Source organism: Mobula birostris, chromosome 12, assembly GCF_030028105.1.
Source record: "Mobula birostris isolate sMobBir1 chromosome 12, sMobBir1.hap1, whole genome shotgun sequence".
NCBI lineage: Eukaryota > Metazoa > Chordata > Chondrichthyes > Myliobatiformes > Myliobatidae > Mobula > Mobula birostris.
This window is the reverse complement of record NC_092381.1, coordinates 29,335,174-29,358,681: the sequence shown is the minus strand read 5'-3', so window position 1 is coordinate 29,358,681 and position 23,508 is coordinate 29,335,174. Positions and strand designations below refer to the sequence as shown.

Here is a 23,508-nt window from a genome sequence, read left to right as displayed (position 1 = left end):
ATTTATTGAATTTGAAACAAATTGATCCTTAGTTCTATCAATCACAGAAGGCCAAAAAAAATTGTCATACTCACTGTGTCAAACAGTTCAATGAATTTGGAAAATAAGAACAGCCATGCTACACGCACCATCTGTGGGATTAAAAAAAAGATATCAGACTTAGAGCATTAGTCAGCTCCATCATGGGTACCAGCCCCTATAGTATCCAAGACACCTTCAAGGAGCAATACCTCATTAAGGATCCCCATCATTCAGGACATGTCCTCTTCTTATTGTTACCATCAGGTAGGAGGTACAGAAGCCTGAAAGCACACTCTCAGCGATTCAGGAACAGCTTCTTCCCTTCTGCCATCTGATTTCTAAATGGACATTGAACCCACGACTGAGTATGAGTGAGAGAGAGAGACAGACAGACAGAGGGGAGAGGAGAGAGAGAGGGGAGAGAGAGGGGAGAGAGAGAGGAGAGAGAGGGGAGAGAGAGAGAGGAGAGAGAGGGGAGAGAGAGAGGAGAGAGAGAGGAGAGAGAGAGGAGAGAGAGAGGAGAGAGAGAGGAGAGAGAGAGGAGAGAGAGAGAGACAGACAGACAGACACAGAGAGGGGGGTGAGGAGAGAGAGAGAGAGACACACACACACACACACACACACACACACACACACACACAGAGTGACAGAATATATGATCTTTCTCACTCTCTCTGCCCCTCTGCCTGCCTCTATCTGTCTCTCACTCACACTCAATCATGGGCTCAATGTCCATTTAGAAATACATATACATATACCAAGACGACAAATGAAAAATCCAAGCAACTTCACAAAAAGGTTATTGAAAAGCTCAAGTCAGGAGATGGATACAAGAAAGTTTCCAAGTCACTCTCTTGGAGTACAGAATTGAATTGAATTGAATTGCTTCATTTCTTACATCCTTCACATACATGAGTAGTAAAAATGTTTACGTTTCATCTTCATCTAAATGTGCAATCATAGTAATTTATAATAATTTATAATAAATAGAACAAACAATGTAACATAAAAATACACTCAAATCAGCGTCAGTTAATCAGTCTGGTGGAAGAAGCTGTCCTGGAGCCTGTTGGTCCTGGCTTTTATGCTGTGGTACCATTTCCCAGATGGTAGCAGCTGGAGTAGATTGTGGTTGGGGTGATTCAGGTCCCCAACGATCCTACGGGCCCTTTTTTCACACCTGTCTTTGTAAATGTCCTGAATCATGGGAAGTTCACAACTACAGATGCGCTGGGCTGTCCGCACCACTCTCTGCAAAATCCTGCGATTAAGGTATGTACAGTTCCCATACCAGGCAGTGATGCAGCCAGTCAGGATGCTCTCAATTGTGCCCCTGTGGCCCATACCAAACTTCCTCAACCATCTGAGGTGAAAGAGGCACTGTTGTGCTTTTCTCACCACCCAGCCGGTATGTACAGACCACGTGAGGTCCTCGGTGATGTGGATGCCGAGGAATTTAAAGCTGTTCACCCTCTCAACCCCAGATCCATTGATGTCAATAGGAATCTCCATTCCTCCTGTAGTCCACAACCAGCTCTTTTGTTTTTGTGACATTGAGGGAGAGGTTGTTTTCTTGATATCATTGTGTCACAGAGATTACTTCTTCCCTGTAGGCCATCTCATTATTGTTTGAGATTAGGTCAATCAATGTAGTGTCGTTGGCAAATTTAATTATCAGATTAGAGCTGTGGGTGGCAACACAGTCATGGCTATATAGGGAGTAAAGGAGGTGAATTAGTACACAGCCCTGAGGGGCTCCTGTGTTGAGAGTCAAAGAGGTGTGGGCAAGGGAGCCCACTCTTACCACCTGCCGGCGATCTGACAGGAAGTCCAAGATCCAGATGCACAAGGCAAGGTCAAGGCCAAGGTCTCGGTCTCTGAGCTTCCTGTCAAGCCTGGATGGAATCATGGTGTTGAATGCTGAACAGTTTCTCACATAAGCATCCTTCTTCTCCAGATGTATAAGAACAGTATGTAGAGCAGCGGCTATTGTGTCACCCATCGATCAGTTGCGTCGGTAGGCGATTTGTAGGGGGGGTAGGCGAATCGTAAGTTACGTCAATCAGCAAGAAATAGAAAGAATATGACACAACTGTAAATTTTCCTAGAGCAGGCAGTCTCAAAAACTGAGTCACCATGCAAGGAGACTAGTGAGTGAGGCCAGCAAGAGGTCTGGAGGAGTTACAAGCTTCAGTGGCTGAGATGGGAGAGTCTGCACATATACTGTTGCCTGGGTGCTTCACTATCACAGCTTTATGGGAGGGTGGCAAAGAGAAAGCCACCTGGGGGAGAAAAGCACATGAAATCTCGGCTAGAGTTTGCCAGAAGGCATGTGGGAGACTCTGAAGTCAGCTGGAAGGTTCTATGATCTGATGAAATCACAATTGAGCTTTTTTGTTATCAGACTAAATGCTATTTTTGGCATAAACCAAACACCACACATCATCAAAAGCACACTATTCCTTCCTTGAAGCATGGTGGTGGCTGCATCATGCTGTGGGAAATGCTTCACTGCAGCAAGCCCTGGAAGGCTCGTGAAGGCAGAGGATAAAATGAATGCCGCAAAATACAGGGAAATCCTGGAGGATAACCTGATGTAGTCTGCAAGAGAACTACAACTTGAGCTTGTTTGCCAGCAAAACTATGACCCCAAGCATAAAGCCAAAGATACACAGGAAATGGCTTAAAAACCAAAATTAATGTCCTGGAGTGGCGAAGTCAGAGTCCAGACCTCAATCCAATTTGTGGCTGGACTTGAAAAGGGCTGTTCACTCACGATCCCCATGCAATCCGACAGAGCTTGAGCAATTTTATAAAGAATAATGGGGAAATATTGCAGTGTCCAGATGTGCAAAGCTGATAGAGACCTACCCACACAGACTCAAGGCTACAATTGCTGCCAAAAGTGCATCTACTAAATACTGACTTAGGGTGAATACTTATGTAATCAACTACTTTGTGTTTTATATTTGTAATTAATTTAGATCACTTTGTAGAGATCTGTTTTCACTTCAACACAAGTTTTTTTTTCCTCTGTTAATCAGTATCAAAAGAGCCAAATTAAATCCACTGTGATTGAATGCTGTAAAACAATAAAGCATGAAAACTTCTGGCGGGGGGGGGGAGGGAGGAGAAGGGTGAATACTTTTTATAGACATTGTATATACGCGTGCACCCACTTATTTGATAGATTGATTGCAATTCAGTTTTTTCCTATATTATCATGTATTACATTGTACTGCCGCTGCTAAGTTAACAAATTTTACAACATATGCTGGTGCAATTAAACCTGATTCTGATTCTGAATCTGAAGGGCACAGTTGAATGTGAACCACTCAGTAAAACTGTCTAATCTCCAGCCAAGGCCAATGTGCAGAACTATGTTCGAAAAACAAAATATCTGTGCAAATAAAATTCTACATTCTTCAAAAGACAGATTTGTACGCATAAAGCAGTTTTCACACTTCAATGTCACAAAGCACTTTACAACCATTGAAGGATTCCGAAGAACAATCATTGTTGTAGCATAGAAAAAGCCAGTTTGGTCACAACAAACCTCTACAAAAGAGCACCAAGCTGCTGACAGAGGGAAATACTGATTATGACACGAACGAATATTCTACTCACTGTTTTAAAGTACAAGATCCCTCACAATTCTTTACTGGTGCATCAGCCTAGATTTGGAACTCAAGTCTCAGAGTGGATCTTGAACCTGCATGTTTTGATGAGGTGGGATTGTTGCTAACGGAACCACAACACAATTAGATTGATTACCAGTGAGGAATCATCCAAATCAATAAAAATTACTGTTGCCTTTGGGAAGCTAATTACTGAAAGTGAATAATGGTAATTGATGGTTAGGTTTGAAATATCCTGGAGTATTTATAAGCACAATCTTAATCTCAATATTGGCAGTACTGTGCTATCCTTCAGAAAATTTGCACACACCAAGTCATTACAAGACTACTTCTGATTACTGCTAATTTTATCTTTGAGTTACAATAGGTTACAAATGCACTACAAATGGCCATTAAGATTATAAATACAAGAAAGCAAGCTTTTTACCCCAGATTACTGAATGAGATTAAATTTAATTTTAGCTTTAAATTTAAGAAAATGGAACTGAAATAGGAAGTTCAAATGTCAACAGAATAGTACAAGGTGTGGAAATGTGAAAGATTTGGCAAAGATGACTCTGTTCCTGCAGCCCAGGAACATGACAGGCAGATTTCACAGATGCAAGCCATCACCACTTTTGACGTAGGGGCCCTCTGCTCAAACACAAACTACAACATCACCAATGTGAAGCAGCAGCTTCCATACCAGATGCCTTATTTTCAGAAAGCCTTTGACAAAGTGCCGCACATAAGGCTGCTAAACAAAATAAGAGCCCACGGAATTTCGGGAAAGTTACATACATGGATAGAGTGTTGGCTGATTGGCAGGAAACAGAGAGTGGGAATAAAGGGATCCTATTCTGGTTGGCTGCCAGTTACCAGTGGTGTTCCACAGGGGTCCGTGTTGGGGCCGCTTCTTTTTACAATGTACATCAACGATTTGGATTATGGAATAGATGGCTTTGTGGCTAAATTTGCTGATGATACAATGATAGGTGGTGCTGAGGAAACGGAGAGTCTGCAGAGAGACTTGGATAGATTGGAAGAATGGGCAAAGAAGTAGCAAATGAAATACAATGATGGAAAGTGTATGGTTATGCACTTTGGCAGAAGAAATAAATGGGCAGACTATTATTTAAATAGGGAGAGAATTCAAAGTTCTGAGATGCAACCGGACTTGGGAGTCCTCGTGCAGGATATCCTTAAGGTTAACCTCCAGGTTGAGTTGGTGGTGAAGAAGGCGAATTCATTTCTAGACGAATAGAGTATAGGAGCAGGGATGTGATGTTGAGGCTCTATAAGGCACTGGTAAGACCTCACTTGGAGTACTGTGTGCAGTTTTGGTCTCCTTATTTAAGAAAGGATGTGCTGACTTTGGAGAGGGTACAGAGAAGATTCACTAGAATGATTCCGGGAATGAGAGGGTTAACATGAGGAACGTTTGTCCGCTCTTGGACTGTACTCCTTGGAGTTTAGAAGAATGAGGGGGACCGCATAGAAACATTTCGAATGTTGAAAGGCATGGACAGAGTGGATGTGGCAAAGTTGTTTCCCATGATGGGGGAGTCTAGTACGAGAAGGCATGACTCAAGGATTGAAGGACACCCATTCAGAACAGAGATGCGAAGAAATTTTTTCAGCCAAAGGGTGGTGAATCCGTGGAATTTGTTGCCACGGGCGGCAGTGGAGGCCAAGTCATTGGGTGTATTTAAGGCAGAGATTGATAGGTATCTGAGTAGCCAGGGCATCAAAGGTTATGGTGCGAAGGTGGGGGAGTGGGACTAAATGGGAGAATGGATCAGCTCATGATAGAATGGCGGAGCAGACTCGATGGGCCGAATGGCCAACTTCTGCTCCTTTGTCTCATGCTGTCTAAAATGGCAGTGGTGATTAAGATACAAACTTGCCCAATTCCAGACATTCTCCCTTTTTATTCTCTTCCCTTCCAAACTCTCAACACAAACCCCAATTCCTTAGAAGGGAATCTAGTTCTAATGAAAAGTTTCATTTTGAAATCTGAATTACCTCTCTCTGGCACCATGTGTAGAACATTTCCAGGTTTCATTTCTGTAGGTGGCACTGTTGCCTTAGTGCTTACACAGACTTCAGGCCACCTTGGATGAGTAGATCACAATTTTGCCACTGTCCAAGCACTCAAGCTATAATACTAAACGCTTACATGGGCTGTATAGTAACGTAGTGGTTAGCACAATGGTTTACAGTACCAGTGACTTGGGTTCAATTCCCGTCGCTGCCTGAAAGGAGTTTATATGTTTGCTCCATGTATGTTTCCTCTGGGTGCTCCAGTTCCAGTCCCCCCCAACCACCACACAGTCCAAAGACCTAACCTTGTGTAGGTTCATCATTGTAAATTGCCCCATGATTGGGCGAGGATAAAATCGGGGGTAAATGGGCAGCACAGCTCGAAAGGCCTATTCCACGCTGTATCTCAATAAAATTAAAATACATTTGAATGTGTGGACTTAACCTCCTGGATAGGGATATAAATATGTAATTAAGAAGCTCGAGGGAACCTTTGGAACATGCTTTTATAAAGGCATTTTATAATACAGGAAGGAAAAGGTTACTAATAAACTAGACTCCATAAATATATGAAGAATAAAACTTTTCACATCTGAGCTAACAGCCGAAGTCTTCCCGCCCAGATAACATCCGAGAAACACAACACACACGGTGTGTCCCGTGTCAGGACATTATGGCCCAAGGGACCGATCATTGGCTGACTGCGGGTCCATAGCGGTGACCAAAGAAGATAATCTGCTTAAAGTACGAACATCGGGACTGCTGTAGGTGGATCTGCTGTCCACTCAACAAAATAGGACCAGCATGACCATCTGAACCAACAGCCCAGCTGGAGATCTGGAAAATTTTTAAAAATTGTTAAGAATGTCAATAGCATGTAAAAGTACAATACACACACACAATAAATGTATTAAGGACAGAACAGTTAGAAAGACTTTCTCCAGGGGTTACAATATAGCATTATTCAATGACAAATGAGAACCAGACCTGAGAATCTTGGTGCACCTAATGACATAATTACAAAATTCATATTTCATCTAAAGCAGGGGCTCCCAACCTGAGGTCCACAGACCCCTTGCTTAAAGGGGTCCATTGGTCGAAGGCATTAAAAAAAGGATTGGGAATCCCTGATCTAAGGCATCAAAACATGCTGCTTCTGTCCACATGCCATCACAGAAAGGGAGATATTTATTCTCTGATATTCAGATTTGCAGATATGTGCATCCAGCAAAAAAAAAAACACCAATAAACAAGATGATGACAAATTAGTGAATGGGTAAATATAATCATCTGGATTGAAGGTACAAATAGTGGCTTGAGTGAGCTCGGACAATTAATCTCAGTTGAATTAAGCCCCCTCTATGATTTCAATTTGCACTGCCACTCCTTTACGTACCACAACTTCCTGTCGTTCATCTGATAATGAAAAAAATTCATACAGAAACTTTTCATTTATTGAGATACTGTGCAGGATAGGGCCTTCCGGCCATGCCACGCAGCAACCCCCAAATTAATCACGGGACAATTTACAACGACTGATTAACCTACCAACCGGTATGCCTTTGGACAAGAAGCTGTAAGTGCCAAACAAATGTAACTAAAAGTAATAACTGAGCGATACGAAGCATCTCAGGGGTGAAGTCACCTTGACCCCAGTACAACTCTCCCCCCACTCCCGTCTACCCCTAGCCCCCACACAGAGGGCTAACCCGAACTCAGCATCAAACAATGGCACTCCACGGTTCCTAAATAAATGTGGTCCCAGTCTCAACAGCAAAGCACATTTCACACCAGGCATTGATCAGTCCCTGGTATTGTTTTCAATTTTGTCATTCAGCCTATGGTCTCTGGCCTTATTTACCATCTAGATATCCAAAATGCTTTTCTAGCTTCTTTTTCTTCATTCCATTCAATGTACACCTGCTATTTAAAGGCAACTCTCTACAATCTTTCTTTTAGGCCTAGATATTCTACACATTTCAGCATCCTTAGGGCTTTTCCCGGCATCACAAGCAGGGCAGCCTCATTGTTCTATTCTGCAGTGGTCCCCAGAGTCTTAAACAAGTCATGTGCAGGAGCAACTGCTGAGAGTCGGTTCAGCTCCTTCAGCAGACACACCCGGAATAGAAGCCTATTATGTAAACACTGTATCTTAATATTAAAATCGGAGAACTGACCAACACCCTGTGCAAGTAGCTCTCAACCAGCAAGACCTTACCCATCAACACACAACAAGCCGGGGGTTAGGGGGAATCGCGCAAATTAGTGAATTAGCAAAGTAGTGTTGATTTCTCCATCACTAATGTGCCCAAGAGCAAACAGGAGAGGCAGGATAAGGGAGTTAAGTACCTCCATATGGCTTGGGAATTAGAATTAGCTAAAGGAAGGCCCAAGGGAGACACGGAAAATAAATAATTGAAGATACAAAAGGTTCATATAATGTTTTGGTTGTAGTTAGGCTGTTTTTCTTCATAGGCTGACAATTTTATGAATATGGAGGTACAAATACAATAAATTTAGGGGTACAAATACAATCGAGAAGAAAGGGCCTTAAAATTAGAAGCTACTAATTGCAAAATCAGTGAGAGGGAGAAGAAAAGGGAATCAATTGCTGCATCAAACCTCAGCTATCAACTGAACAAAAGATAGGACTAAATTAATTAGACGTTGAACATGTTTGGTGAAAAGCCAACAATGAAATGTGGAGTGAAACAAATTAACTGGGCTTGGCAGGGAACAGAGGATGCAAATATAGTTAACTAAGACAATGCTTTGAAGTAAAGCTGGAGCCAAAGAGCAGCGAACTTCCGTGGTCAGATGAGGGTGGACAGCCACTCATGGCAACCATCTTATCCCAGCCTCAACAGTCAGCACGGGAAGGAAGCAGGGCACGTCTCCAATGACAACAGAGCACAGCGTCCGTACAAAGAAGAGGGAAGAAATTTCAACTCCCTGACAAAAGGCGGGAAAATTATAAACAAACGACCGCAGAAAGCTCAAGAGATAGTGGAGATCATGCACAAAACGAAAAGAAAGCATTTACTGCGGTAGCCTACATTGGAGCAAAGAGCAAGTCCCTGGATGCTGGAAGCTCAGACAGATGGACAGGAAAGACAAGATAAGGATTCAAATTAAAAGATGGCAAATGAGTCATAACAAACAAAATTTATGGCTAAGTGATTACACAAGCAGTTACCAGAAACTCACATCAAAAATAGCACTCAGTATTGAGAAGTCACAGAAGCAAAATAAAAAATTGTACAAGTTCTAAGTAAATTTATTGTCAAAGCACATACTGTATGATACTATATACTAATTGATGCATTTCTTGCAGGCATTTATAGGAAATAATTGAACATAATAGAATTTCATAAAAACTAAACACAAAGACTGAGAAGCAAGTAAGGTATATAGGAAAACAAAGTGTCCTTGATAGTGCGCCTGTAGGTCACAGAATCAGTTCAGAGTAGTGGTGATTAAAGGTATCCACACTGGCTCTGGAGCCTGATGGTTGTTGGGCAATAACTGTTCCCTGACCTGGTGGTGTGGGACCCAAGGCTTCTGTACGTGCTGCCCAATGGCAGTAGAGCAAAGAGGGCATTGCCTGAATAGTAAGGGTTTTTGATAACGGATGCTGCTTTCTTGTGGCAGCACGCCACTTAAATGCGCTCAAATTGTGTCCGAGATGGATGAGGCCGTATCCGCCACTGTCTATGGTCTTTTCCATTCTTGGACATTGGTATTTCCATACAAGGCTGTGATGCAAGCAGTTAAGGTAATCTCCACAGGACATCTTTAGAAATCTGTCAAAGTTATTGTGACATGTCAAATCCACACAAACTTTTAAGAAAGTAGAGACACTGTTGTGCCTTCTTTGTGAAGGCACTCATGTGCAGGTCCCGGGACAGTCTGCTGATGTTAATACTAAGGAATTTAAAGCTACTGATCTTCTTCATCTCCATTCCCCTAAAGGGCACTGCCTCATGGAGCTCCGGTTTCTTCCTCTTATTGTCACCTCATCACGCCAGCTGATAGCATTTTATCACCAGCATTTTTTCAGCTGGTAAGAATAAAATGGCAAGAAACCTGGCAACATATATCTTTTCCACATCCACCACACAAGAAAGTATTGTTAAAGAGAGGAGGACAAGGAGGTGGGCAGTGGGACAAAGTCACCCAAAGTAACAATGTAAAAAGAAAACAGAGTATAAAGGCCAGATTCAGCTGTCAGCTAGCACATCCAGTAGTTATTTTCAGACTTGCATCCTATCAGACAGCCTCGCCCATTTAAGTGGATGCTCACAGTCTTTTCCCACGGTTGGGCAATCAAGAACTAGGTGACATAGGTTTAGGGTGAGAGGAGAGATTTAAAAGGAACCTAATGGGCATTTTTATTTATCCGGAGCAACACACACAAAATGCTGGAGGGTCAGGCAGCATCAATGGAAATAAAAAAAAAACAGACAACGTTACAAACTGAGAAGGATCTTGGCCTTTTGTGCGTTGCTGCTCTGGATTTCCAGCATCTGCAGAATCTCTTGCGTTTGTCATCCAGATGGCGGACGGGATAATGGAATGAGCTGCCAGAGAAAGTGATTGAGACAGGTACAGCATTTAAAAAGGCACTCAGGCACACGGATAGGAAAGGGTTAGAGGGATATGGGCAAATGAGATGAGCTTAGATGGCCATTCTGTTTGGCACAGAGGGGCTGGCTGTTTCCATGCTATCTGATCCTATGACTCTGTAAGTGTCAGAGTCATTCAGAAATTAGAAATTAAGACAAGCTGTATTATTTTTTGAATACAGGCTGTTAACAGCAGGTAGGTCAGAACATCCAATTATTTAGCTTCATGCTCTAGGTACAGTGAGTAGAACAGGGAAGAGATTGCATTTCTGTAGTTTGAATGACCTCAAGACCTGCCAAATCACAGTCCAGCCAAGGAAACATTTGGAGCCGCTAGAATTCACTTGAATTGACCACTGTTTGAACAACACTAGTTTATAAGCAAGGTGCATGTCACAGAAGGGCACTGCTTCCCCTCAACATTTAATAATGGTTCAATTTACACTATCTTACAAGAATAGGTTTCAATTGATTGTGCTTTCAAATATTGTTAGAGCAATACCATTATTTCAAGGTATGACGTTTGTGGGACCCATAGGAGAGAGAAATTGGTCTGACTCTGCCTTACTGCTTAGAGATCAGTGACCTTCTTACCAGCATTCCAGTGATAAAGCTGCTATCAGTATGCTTAGTATGTGTGACTGGAATCAGAAAAATCAGTCACCTGCATTGTGACGTTCAACCTTCATTAGGTGAATGAACTAGAGTTCGCCCAGAATTCAGGCACAGCAATTTAGCAACAAACTAGCCTATGAGCCCTCCTTCGCTGTTAAATCACTAATGCAAGGATCAGCCCTTAGATCAACTGAGCAATAGTTCCCACATCCAATCAATAGACAGGAAGGTTTGATTCCTGTCATTACACCTAGCCGGCTGGTGGTGTAGTGACATCAGCGCTGGCTCCCGAGTTCCAATCCAGCCGTCTCCCTTGCACGCTTTCCATCCGTGTTGGGTTGAGCGTTGAGCTAGCAACTCGGCCTTGTAAAAATGAGAAAGCCTGCTGAAAAAACGCTGACATGACGGTGTCCCGATGACTCCACTCAGAGTTAAGGGCTATTAAATAATAAAAAATAATAATACCATTGCTTTCCAACTGTGGCTTCTCATTAGCTATGTGCAGCAGCCTGGCACGTACATATAAAGAAACATATTAATCTTATGGAAATTTTCTAGAAGTATCAGATAAGGTCATCTCTGCTTCGTAAGGACATTGGATAAGATAAAATATACTTTGTATGGGATCATATTAATTAGTAAGTAGACCCTGCCAGTTGAAGATTTGATGGGAGGTGTAAAGGATCAAGATAAGATTAGATTGTGTAAATAGAAGCTGCTTTCTTTAGTAGAGGACTGAGGTAATGGGGCGGCAAACTTAAAGCAAAAGACACAATACGGGGAAGGTGCTAAGAAAAAAGTTTTTTCAGAAAAAATGTGCAGATAGCGACAAGCTGGGATTTTGTATGTGAAGAGTGAATCGAGTTTTTTTAAAAAAGGGAAAAGGGAATGGAAAATGTATAAAAGGAAAAATTGCAACATTACAGAAAGGGAGACAAAGAATGAGACTGACTAGACAGACTACAAAAAGCCAGGATGGACGTAATGAATCAAACGCCCACCTGTCATGCGTTAATGGTTTCATGACCTCATTTAGAATGCGAACTACATAGAAGACATTAATGCTCAATTGTGGAGCAAGGGGGGAAATAGTTGGTATCCCAGCCACTAGCTCCAGTTCATGTAGATGTTCATGTAACTCAGCCTTTTTCCCTTGGAGTGACGGAGGATGAGAGGTGACCTGATAGAGGTGTATAAGATGATGAGAGGCATTGATAATGTGGATAGTCAGGGCTGAAATGGCTAGCACAAGAGGGCACAGTTTTAGGGTGCTTGGAGTAGGTATAGAGGAGATGTCAGGGGTAAGTTGTTTTTTTTTAAAACGCAGAGAGTGGTGTGTGCGTGGAATGGGCTGCCGGCAATGGTGGTGGAGGCAGATACGATAGGGTCTTTTAAGAGACTCCTGGACAGGTACATGAAGCTCAAAAAAATAGAGGGCTATGGATAACCACAGGTAATTTCTAAGGTAAGGACATGGTCGGCACAGTTTTGTGGGTCAAAGGGTCTGTATTGTGCTACAAGTTTTCTATGTTTCTATGTTAGATACATGAAAAGCATCTAGGGCGAAGAAACTCTCTTGGAACAACAAATCTGTAAAGCAACACACATCAAAGTTGCTGGTGAACGCAGCAGGCCAGGCAGCATCTCTAGGAAGAGGTACAGTCGACGTTTCGGCACGAGACCCTTCGTCCTGAAAGAAGGGTCTCGGCCCGAAACGTCAACTGTACCTCTTCCTAGAGATGCTGCCTGGCCTGCTGCGCTCACCAGCAACTTTGACGTCTGTTGCTTGAATTTCCAACATCTGCAGAATTCCTCGTGTTTTAATCTGTAAAGCCTTTTCTTCAATACAGCTCACCACCAAGTCAACTATTCTTTGGTTTAACTTGACGGTGGTGATAATCTGTCCTCTTGATTATTGCAACATGTTATTCCAGTTCTGTCTGGAAGGGAGTTCCAGGATGTAGACTAGTGACAATGAAGGAATCACAATGCATTTCGAACTCAGGATGGTTTGGACCCAGGAAAAGGAGCATGCAGACATTTCCGCATGCTTTCTTACCCTTGTCTTTCACTAGACTTTTGAGGGGTATTGTCAGCCAATGACTGCGAGTGTAGTGGTTCTAATGACGACCAAGCAACTGAGCAGTCTTGTACTATAATACCACTATGAGCAAATGACAAATCTGATTACTTGCTGGTCACACCAGGGTGAAGGGGCCAAGAATACTGCAGAATGTTGTCATAGTGGAATCTCCAAGTTAGAAAAGTTAGAATGACCTACATATTAGTGCAATACAAGTGTTCTCGAAAGTGGTAAAGCAAATTAATTAACTAAACAAACAGTAACAACTATTTCTAGATACCAACCCAGCCCATTACTAGATAGTGAAGTATATAATCAGCCTTGGAAAGAACAAACATTAAAACACATCATGAAACAGAGTGGGACCAATGGAACCAAGGCAACACGATACACTCTGTAGACACATTATTAGGTACAAATGTAATGTGTACAAATGTACACCTGCTCATCAATGCAACTACCTAATCAGCCAATCATGTAGGCATGGTCAAGAGTTTTAGTTGTTGTTCAGACCAAACACCAGAATCTGGATGAAATATTATCTAAATGACTTTGACTATGGAATGGTTGTTGGTGGGGTGGTTTGAGTATCTCAAAAACTGTAGATTTCCTGGGATTTTCATGCACGAGTCGAGGTTACAGAGAATGGTGTGGAAAACAAAAAAAAATAATAATTCCAGTGAGTGGCAGTTCTGTCAATGAAAACACCTTGTTAATGAGAAAGGCCAGAGGAAAATGGCCAGATTGGTTCAAGTTGACAAAGCGGCAACCATAACTCAAATAACCACACGTTACAACAGCAGTGCACAAAAGAGCACCTCTGAATGCACACACCTTGAAGTGGATGTGCTATAGCAGAAGACCATGAACATACACTCAGGGACTACTTTATTTGGTACAGGAGGTATCAAACAAAGTGGCCACTGAGTGTAGTTCTTTCAGACAGGAGAACAATCACCATTATAGAAGCTTGAACATTAGAAAATGACAAAGGTGCTGCACTTACCCGAAGAGCTTTCGGGCTATTGGAGTAATCTATTAGATCACATCGGAATGTATACCCAGTTGCCCAGCCAGACATCAAGAACTGTGGATAGAATATACATTGTTTTTAAACTAACAGAATTAACATTCCAAACCTCAAAACAAAACAGACGCATTGTAGTTGACAACTGGGTTAATCCAAATGGAAACACCAGAACAGTCAACCAGAGAAAAACAAACATGTCACACTTCATAACTGAACTGCTGCTCTTTCCACAGGTAAAGAGCTCAGGGATATTTTAATTTCAAAGTCATATGGCATGAATATCTGAGAAGATGCAAGAACCAATTAATTCCCTTGACACACAGAAAGTCTTGAAGCAGTCTGTGAGATTATAATAACTGTCATTCAAAATATAATTACATTTTCCCTTTATTCATTTTATTAAAAACTTTTACAAATCACAAGTGACAATCACACAGTTTTTGACTCTCAGCCTTTTTCATTTACCTAAATGGAATAAAGTTCAGACAAATGCCCAATATTCCAGTACCTGTACTGCTCTAACAGTCTAGCATCCCTCAAAAATCCCCTACTACAAGAACGGCCTCTTGATCTCAATCTACATTATTATGGCCTTGCATATTTTCTGCCATCGCTGTTCTTTTGCTAGAACTTAATGCTTCATTCTGCAATTGTTTTCCACTGTACTACCTCAATGTACTGACGTGACAGCATGATCTTTCTGGATGTCATGGAAAACAGTTTTTCACTGTACTTCAATACATACTACAATAATAAACAAGGGTACCTGCACTTTCAACCTTCCAATGTCTGCCTTCCAGTTGGTAATGCATTTACTGGGGCAGGAGGAGACAAAACATTCTGACTTCCCAATGTAAATTAGAAGATTAATTGCAGTCTGACAACATCAATATTTAATGCTCAGCCAATATGAAACTTTTGCAATTTCTAGCATCTGCAGAATTCCTGTTGTTTGAATATGAAACCTTTTTTTAAACCCAATAACTTGGAGCGGCTAAAAATCCTCACACTGAGGTGTATGCAACCAGAATTGCTTTCCGAAAAATGACAACAATCACGTACTTAATGAATGTATGTGACGAGAGGTATGCACACCAACACCTGATCAAAACTACCTTGCATATTCCACTCCTTGCAATGGGTTTGTATTCACAAAACTCACCAGTATAGAAGCCTACCTAAGTTAAGACTAATTGCATGAGTCATTCTCACAAAATTTTACTGGAAAGCTTAAAAATGGTGATTTGTCCAAATTATTCTGTTTCTTCGAAATCAATAGAATGCCAATATTTCTCATTCTCTGACAACATAACAAGCCATTGAGTTAAACAGCAATACTTACTTCCCTACAACTTCTTGCAAATTTCCTCCTCTTGCTCACTCATCAGATATCTACACTAGGAGCAATCTACAATCGTAAATTAACTAGCACAACCGTTTTTGGGATATGAAAGAGACACAAGTCACAAGGAGAATGTGGAATCCCTACTTCAGGGCTCCCAACCTTTTTAATGCCATGGACCAATATCATTAAGAAAGGGGTCCGTGAACCCCAGGTGGCGAACCACTGCTCTGCACAAATGCAGGTCAATAACTTTGCTGAGATCTTTGATAATATAAACCTGATAAGCAGAACTCTCCAAAGCTAAAAGAGAACATAAGTAGTCTTACCTCATAGACTATGAATATCGAGAAAAACACCAGTGCAAAGTTATAGCAAACCATAACCTTCTTGAGATCGAAGGGCATCCTGCCAGCCATGAGCTTGGGCCCCAAAGACAGTACAAAATATACATAGAACAACAGGACAGCGGTCATAGGGACTGGAGACACCATGAAGGGATACTCTTCAATCCTTGGGTCTGCAGAGAAAGAGTGAGGAGAGAAAAAAAAGATGCTGAGTAATCATAGAACTCATTAACTTTCTACAACCAAATTTTGACAACCAGTTCCAGCAGAAACAGCATAAAAAAGGAGGTTCTGAGTTTCCTTTCAGGAAGCATCAACTAGAATGCTTGATGCTAGAAATATTTTTTTTAAATTGTCAAAAATGTTGGAAATGCTTTGGTTTGGCAGTAACTATGAAAACTAACACTGAGTCAACTTTCTGATGAAAGGGTATTGAAATGAAACATCAGCAGTTTCCTTCTACACAGATGCTGCCAGACTGGCTGAGTATTTTCAGCATTATCTACTTCAGTTGCCAACTTTCTCATCATTATCAAGGCGAGCATTCACACTGGGACAGTCACTATGTTTCCTGGTAATTTAGACATATTTCATATGCAAGCAGTGATTTTATTATCTGAAGAGGTAATCAGAGTCAAACTTGACCTCATAATTCAGAAACCATTTTTCCCGATCTCACTACAGAAACACTTCTGTCCAATGCGAAACACCAATAGCCAAATCTGAGCACAAGATTCTGCAGATGCTGGAAATCCAGAACAACACACACAACATGCTGGAAGAACTCAGCTAGCAGCATCTATGAAAAGGAATAAAGAGCCGATATTTTACACTGAGACCTTTCATCAGGACTGTAAGATGGGCTGGATGGCCCATTTCTGGTCCTATGTTTTATGGACTGGAAAGGAAGGTAGAAAGAGCCAGGATAAAGTGGGGGGGGTGGGGGGGGGGGAGAGAGGAAATACTACAAGCTGGCAAGTGAGGGGGGAGGTAGGTGGATAGGAGATGGGGGGGCTGGAAGTAAGAAGCTGGGAGGCGATAGGTGGAAAATGTAACGGGTTGAAGGAGTAATCTGATAGAGAGTGGGCCATATGAGAAAGGGAATGAAAAGAGGCATCAGAGTGAGATGATAGGCAGGTGAGACAAAGGGGTAAGAGGGGAACCTTAAAACCTGGCCACCCTCATGACTATTACTCTAATACATTAGGAACTTTGCCAAAGCTACAAATTTTCTGCTCAAAAAATCTCTGGAGTGCATTTTATCAATTGCTCAGTAATAGAACTGATGACTTCATAGTTGTCATATCCCCTCATACTATATGAGGTGTGTGAGTCTTATTAAATGTCAATTGTAATATACACCACAAGAGAAATGGATTGCAAAACCTGCTTTTATTCAGATCACACAGGACTCAGCAGGACTTCTATTTGCTGGTTTTATAAATAGAGATTTTTTTAATGTAATCGGAGAGAGATGCAGCTCTTTCCAGTAAGACTCGCGGTGGTGGCTTCTGTGTTTACATCAATACGGAATGGTGCAAGAACTCTGTGCTGGTTTCCAGATACTGCTCATCGCTAGTGGAGTTTGTGACTGTTAGATGCAGACCATTTTATTTGCCACGGGAATTTACCACTGTCCTTATAGTCGGTGTGTACATTCCCCCCAGCGTTAATACTAAGGAGGTGCTCTGTGAACTGTATGGGGCTATTAGCGAACTGCAGAATGCACACCCTAATGGACTGTTTATTGTCGCCGGAGATTTTAACCACGCGAAACTTAAGTCAGTGCTCCCCAGATTCCATCAGTATCTGGACTTTGCAACAAGAGGGGAGAGCACGTTGGATCTTGTTTACACAAACATTCCTGACGCGTACTGGGTGGAGCCCCGCCCCCACCTCTGTTACTCAGACCACATCTCTGGGATTAGCATAATCCCAGCATACAGACCACTCGTCAGGCGCTCCAGACCAGCTCAGAAGCAGGTGAAAACCTGGCCAGCAGGAGCCATCTCTGCTCTTCAAGACTGCTTTGAGCACACTGACTGGCACATGTTCAGGGAGGCTGCAACCGATGGCGACTCTACCAACTCAGAGGAGTGCACGGCATCAGTGACTAGCTACTTCAGCAAGTGCATCGATGACATCACTGTGGCCAAGACCATCACTACACGCACTAACCAGAAGCCATGGATGAGGACCCGTGCTGAGGACCCGTGATTCCGCCTTCAGAGCAGGCGACAAGGCAGCCCTAACAACAGCGAGTGCCAAACTGTCCGGGGCCATCACAGAGGCAAAGCGTGCACACGCCCAGCAAATCCACAGCCACTTCCAGGACAGCGACGATACACGGCGCACGTGGAAGGGCATTCAGGACATCACCAACTACAAGACAACAGCACCTGCCTGTGCGGGTGATGCCTCCCTCCCAGATGTGTTGAACAACTTCTACACTTGTTTTGATCCGGAAAATGACGTGGCGGCAAGAAAGACCATCCCTCCTCCAAATGACCAGGTGCTATGTCTTACCATGGCCGATGTGAGGAGAACCCTGTGCAGAGTCAACCCACAGAAGGCTGCTGGACCAGACAATATTTCTGGCAGAGTGCTTAGAGGATGTGCATTCTCACTGACATCTTCAACATCTCCAAGCAGCGCTGTCGTTCCTACGTGCTTCAAGGCTACCACCATTGTCCCCGTGCTGATGAAGTCTTCAGTGTCCTCCCTCAACGACTACTGTCCCGTTGCACTCACATCCAACATCATGAAGTGTTTCGAGAGGCCCGTCATGAGGCACATCAAGACCCTGCTGCCTCCCTTACTGGCCCCCCTGCAGATCACGTACCGTCCCGACCGTTCAACAGACGATGCCATTGCCATCACCCTCCACCTGGCCCTAACCCACCTGGACAAAAAGAGACACGTACGTTCGAATGCTGTTCATAGACTTCAGTTCAGCATTTGACACAATCATTCCTCAGAAACTGATTGGAAAGCTGAGCCTACTGGGCCTGAACACCTCCCTCTGCAACTGGATCCTAGACTTCCTGACGGGAGACCTCAGTTAGTCCATAATGGAAGCAGCATCTCCAACACCATCACACTGAGCACGGGGGCCCCCCAGGCCTGTGTGCTCAGTCCACTGCTGTTCACTCTGCTGACCCACGACTGTGCTGCAACACAGAGCTCGAACCACATCATCAAGTTTGCCGATGACACAACCATGGTGGGTCTCATCGGCAAGAACGATGAGTCAGCATACAGAGAGGAGGTGCAGTGACTAACGGACTGGTGCAAAGCCAACAACCTGTCTCTGAATGTGAACAGAACAAAAGAGATGGTTGTTGACTTCAGGAGGACATGGAGTGACCACTCTCCACTGAACATTGACGACTCCTCCATAGAGATCGTTAAGAGCACATAATTTCTTGGTGTTCACCTGGAGGAGAATCTCACTTGGTCCCTCAACACCAGCTCCATAGCAAAAAAAGGCCAGCAGCGTCTCTACTTTCTGCGAAGGCTGAGAAAAGTCCATCTCCCACCCCCCCATTCTCACCACATTCTACAGAGGTTGTATTGAGAGCATCCTGAGCAGCTGCATCACTGCCTGGTTCGGAAATTGCACCATCTCGGATCGCAAGACCCTGCAGCGGATAGTGAGGTCAGCTGAGAAGATCATCGGGGTCTCTCTTCCCACCATTATAGACATTTACACCATACGCTGCATCCGTAAAGCAAACAACATTATGAAGGACCCCACGCACCCCTCATACAAACTCTTCTCCCTCCTGCCATCTGGCAAAAGGCACCGAAGTATTCGGGCTCTCACGACCAGACTATGTAACAGTTTCTTCCCCCAAGCCATCAGTCTCCTCAATACCCAGAGCCTGGACTGATACCAACCTACTGCCCTCTACTGTGCATAACGTCTTGTTTATTATTTATTGTAATGCCTGCACTATTCTGTGCACTTTATGCAGACCTGGGTAGGGCTGTAGTCTAGTGTAGTTTTGTGTTGTTTTTACATAGTTCAGTGTAGTTTTTGTATTGTTCATGTAGCACCATGGTCCTGAAAAATGTTGTCTCGTTTTTACTGTGTACTGTACCAGCAGTTATGGTCGAAATGACAATAAAGTGTGTCTCGACTTGACCTGGATGAGGGTGGTGATTAAGGATAACATTAGATTAAGTATATAATCAGATGAACAGAAAATGGTTATAAAAGGAGTGAAAATAGCAAGCCAGAGAATTGGAAGATTTACGGTAAGTGGGAAATGTTAATGAAAAGATGAAGTAGCAGAAGGTAGACTGTGGGAGTTAGTAAACAACAAATATAGGAGGGCTGTAACTGCTACAGTAACAATGCAGAGAAGGGAGTACCAACAAGATGATCACGAAAAGAAAAGATATTTGGACAGATTAAAATGGAATATTGGGGCACTTCTGCTTACATCTTCACCATGGAAGACTTAATAAATGTAATGACATCCTAAAGACTGTTGACGTTAAGATAATTACTATTTCCTCTCCAAAATACCTGAGATGTTATGGAGAATAAAACCTAAATGCCTTGGGCTTAATTGACTGTTGGCCAGTGTTTGAGATGTTGAGGTATTAGAACATCGAACAGGGCAGATCTTTATTTATTCCCCTCCCGTCTGCTTTATTATCAAGGTTTTTCCCTTCAATGAATAATAATAATAATAATAATAATAATAGAGTAGGGGGGCTAAATAAGTGAAAGTACAGTACAAGAGACCCTTGATAAAATACCACTGCTCTTTAAAGGGCTGAAAGGCGTGCAGACAACATAGCAATGAGGTGAAGTCTAGACAACATTGAAGATCAATAAATGGCATTTTTCCAAGTTAATAGTAGTCTGTCACTAGTGGAAAACCCAACTTACTTGACTAAACAAAATGAGGAAGCAAAATGCAACAAATGCAGATATTCTGGTAATCCTAATCTCCGTGGGAAAGCAAATGACAAGCACAGCCTGTAGAGGACTCAGGCACGTTGAGAAAATGAGCAAAAAACAGCAGATGAAGCACAATGTGTGAAGGTTCTATTTTAAGCAGTTGTGGAAAGAATAGGATGGAAAGATAGAAAGAATGAGATAGTGACTTAAAAACTGGTAAGAAACCAGCAGTCATTTGCCAGCAGGTGGACCATTGTTGAAGAGATGCAGCTGTTTCTGCACGTGGGTGATTTATTAGTTTCCTTATGTGAGGGAGCAGGTTGAGGCTTTGACGTTCTTGTTGCTGTTTCTCCGTGCAGACGATATATTAGATTTTTGTGTGAGGGAGGACGTTGGAGGCTTGGAGATCTATGTTCTAGCTGCCGTTTTCCAGGTGAGTGATCTGTTAGCTTTTGTGCGAGCAGGGTTGGGGGTTTGGGATTTGCAAGTTTTTCTTTCTTTTTCTTTTCATGCAGTGGGGCAGGGGGAGGGTTGATGTCTTTTCTTTCAACCATTTCTCGTTTTTCTATATTTCATGGCTAGCTGGAAAAGACAAATCATGCAGTTGCATTCTGCATACATACTTTGATAGTAAAATGAGCCTTTGAAACTTTGAACCTTTAATAGGAACACAAATGGGTACTGTGTTTATGGCAGAACATTGGTGCAAAAGGAATGTTGCTAGGAGTCTACGAAGTTCTTTTGAGATTACATTTCAATTGTCATGTTCAGATTTGGTTTCCTTACCCAGGGAAAGGCAAGCTGAGCTTGAAGTCAGTGCCACATAGTCACCAGGTTAGCTTAGAAAAAGGGGGTTGTCCTCAAGCAATTAAGTAGCCCATGCATTAGCACTTCAAGTTCAAGTTTATTGACATCGGACTGTATGTATGTGTGTGCCTATATAAAAATAAAATCAAACAATGTTCCTCTGGACCACAGTTCACACACAGTACATAAAACAAAATATTACCATAAAGTTAATACAATTAAAAATGCACGTGGTACGCAGTACAGGTAAACAGTAAACAGCATGCTGTCCCAAGTGACGAGGCCCCGATGGTGGCAGTGTACTCATTAGTCTCACAGCCTGAAGGAAGAAGCTGAAACCCAGTCTGGCAGTCCTAGTCCTGGTGAGCTTACCTCCTGTACCTCCTTCCTGATGGTAGTGGGTCTAAGAGATTGTGGAATCAACAATGCTTTGGGCCCTTTGTCTGCAATGCTCCTGGTAAATGTCAAAAATAGGGAGGAGAGGTACCCCAGTGATCCTTTTGGAGGATTTTACTATCCTCTGTAGGGTCTTGCTGCCCGATGCTTTGCAGCTTCCATACCACACAGCAATGCAGTCAAACAGGACACTCTCGATGGTGCCCCTGTAGAACACTGTTAGAATGGGGGCGATGAGCCTTGCACGGCCTCAGTCTCCTCAGAACATGTAGACATCACTGTGCCTTCTTGACTAGTGAGGTTGTGTTGTAGGTCCAGGTTAGATCATCCATTGCATTCACACACTTTTCACTCTTTCCATGGCAAAACCATTGATGTGGAATAAAAAGCCTTATAATCAGTGAATTTGATGATGTGGTTTGAGCTGAATCTGGCAGTGCAGTCGTGAATCAGTAGCAGGCTGAGCACTCAGCTCTGGGGGCACCAGTGCCCAGCATGGAGCTTGAGATGTTGTTGCCAACTCTGACCAACTGGGGTCTTTCCGTCAAGAAGTCCAACAGTAGAACAGTGATGCACAAAACATAGCCCATAGGCCGCATATCTGCTGCACAAGACTGGTCTGTCTGCCCTTCTGACAGTGAAACATCTTACTCCTCAGGGCACTGGCTGCCTATTCCTGCCACTGGTTCTTGGGAGTCTTCAAGATGCTCCCAAAGCTGCGGCTGGTGGTGTGTTCAGCCAAAATATATGGTATCCAATAGATACATCGGGGAAGCAACTTACTACCTCAACATTCCCCAGTCAATCTTCCCTCTGCTGCCCCACACTAGACCTGGCAACAAGAACCCAGTGGAGTGATACTCTGGTACTACATCAGATCTAGTGCAATCGCCTGGACCCAGCGTCCAGATCCAGGCATAGACCGCCACTGAATGAAACTGCGGACTGATACTGGAGGCACAAGTCACTATAACACTTCAACACAAATGGGCACAGGCTTGGCAAAATGGAGAGGAGAACTGACCAGTGGAGCAGTGATGGAAGAAGAGGAATGGAAACAAGTAGATCAGTGTGTAGTCAGTGATTTGTGTAGCGAGCTTAACAGGGGCATCTTCAAATAACAGTTATATATTGTTAAAATAAGGCAGACTGAAGCCATCAGGGTTAGCCTGGATTGGAAATTCAGCCCTCCCACAGAAAATGTGTGTGCGACACTGATTAAAAAGAATGGGAGCTGGAGCTCTAGCAGATAAATTTCTTTTAAAGTTCAAAGGAAGATTGATGGAGTAAACATTTTTTCAGCAAGAGGCAAGAATTAGAGTTATAGTCTCAACATAAGTAATTGAGATTATCCATTAATAACTGAGATTAATTTTTTTTAAAAAAACATAGTGCTGCAAGTCTTTGAAATTTTATTAACTTGACTTCAAAGTGGCTTTACATTCAATTACTAAACACATTCAAGGATGACATGGATATCATGCAGTAATACAGTACGGGAGCAGGCTCTATGGCCTAGTTCAGCCATACCGACCGAGGTGCCCACCGAACACAGTACCAGGTTCTTCAGGGCTAAGGGAATATGTTTATCAACAGTAGCATGGATATGTACAGTGGATCAGGATCAGATTTAATATCACTGGCATATGTCATGAAATATGTTTTGC

At 42.8% G+C, this 23,508-nt stretch overlaps 1 protein-coding gene across 2 annotated transcripts in view; it reads right to left on the bottom strand.

Moving 5' to 3' along the window:
* LOC140205816 (very long chain fatty acid elongase 1-like) overlaps positions 1-23,508 on the bottom strand; it is a 99,144-nt gene that overhangs the window by 11,616 nt on the left and 64,020 nt on the right. For both annotated transcript variants that reach the window (XM_072273535.1, XM_072273536.1), the window contains 3 exons: positions 15,706-15,896; positions 14,011-14,091; positions 75-131 (listed from right to left, as the gene is read on the bottom strand). In XM_072273535.1, coding sequence (XP_072129636.1) covers positions 75-131; positions 14,011-14,091; positions 15,706-15,896 — 329 coding nt within the window. The remainder of the gene's footprint in view (positions 1-74; positions 132-14,010; positions 14,092-15,705; positions 15,897-23,508) is intronic.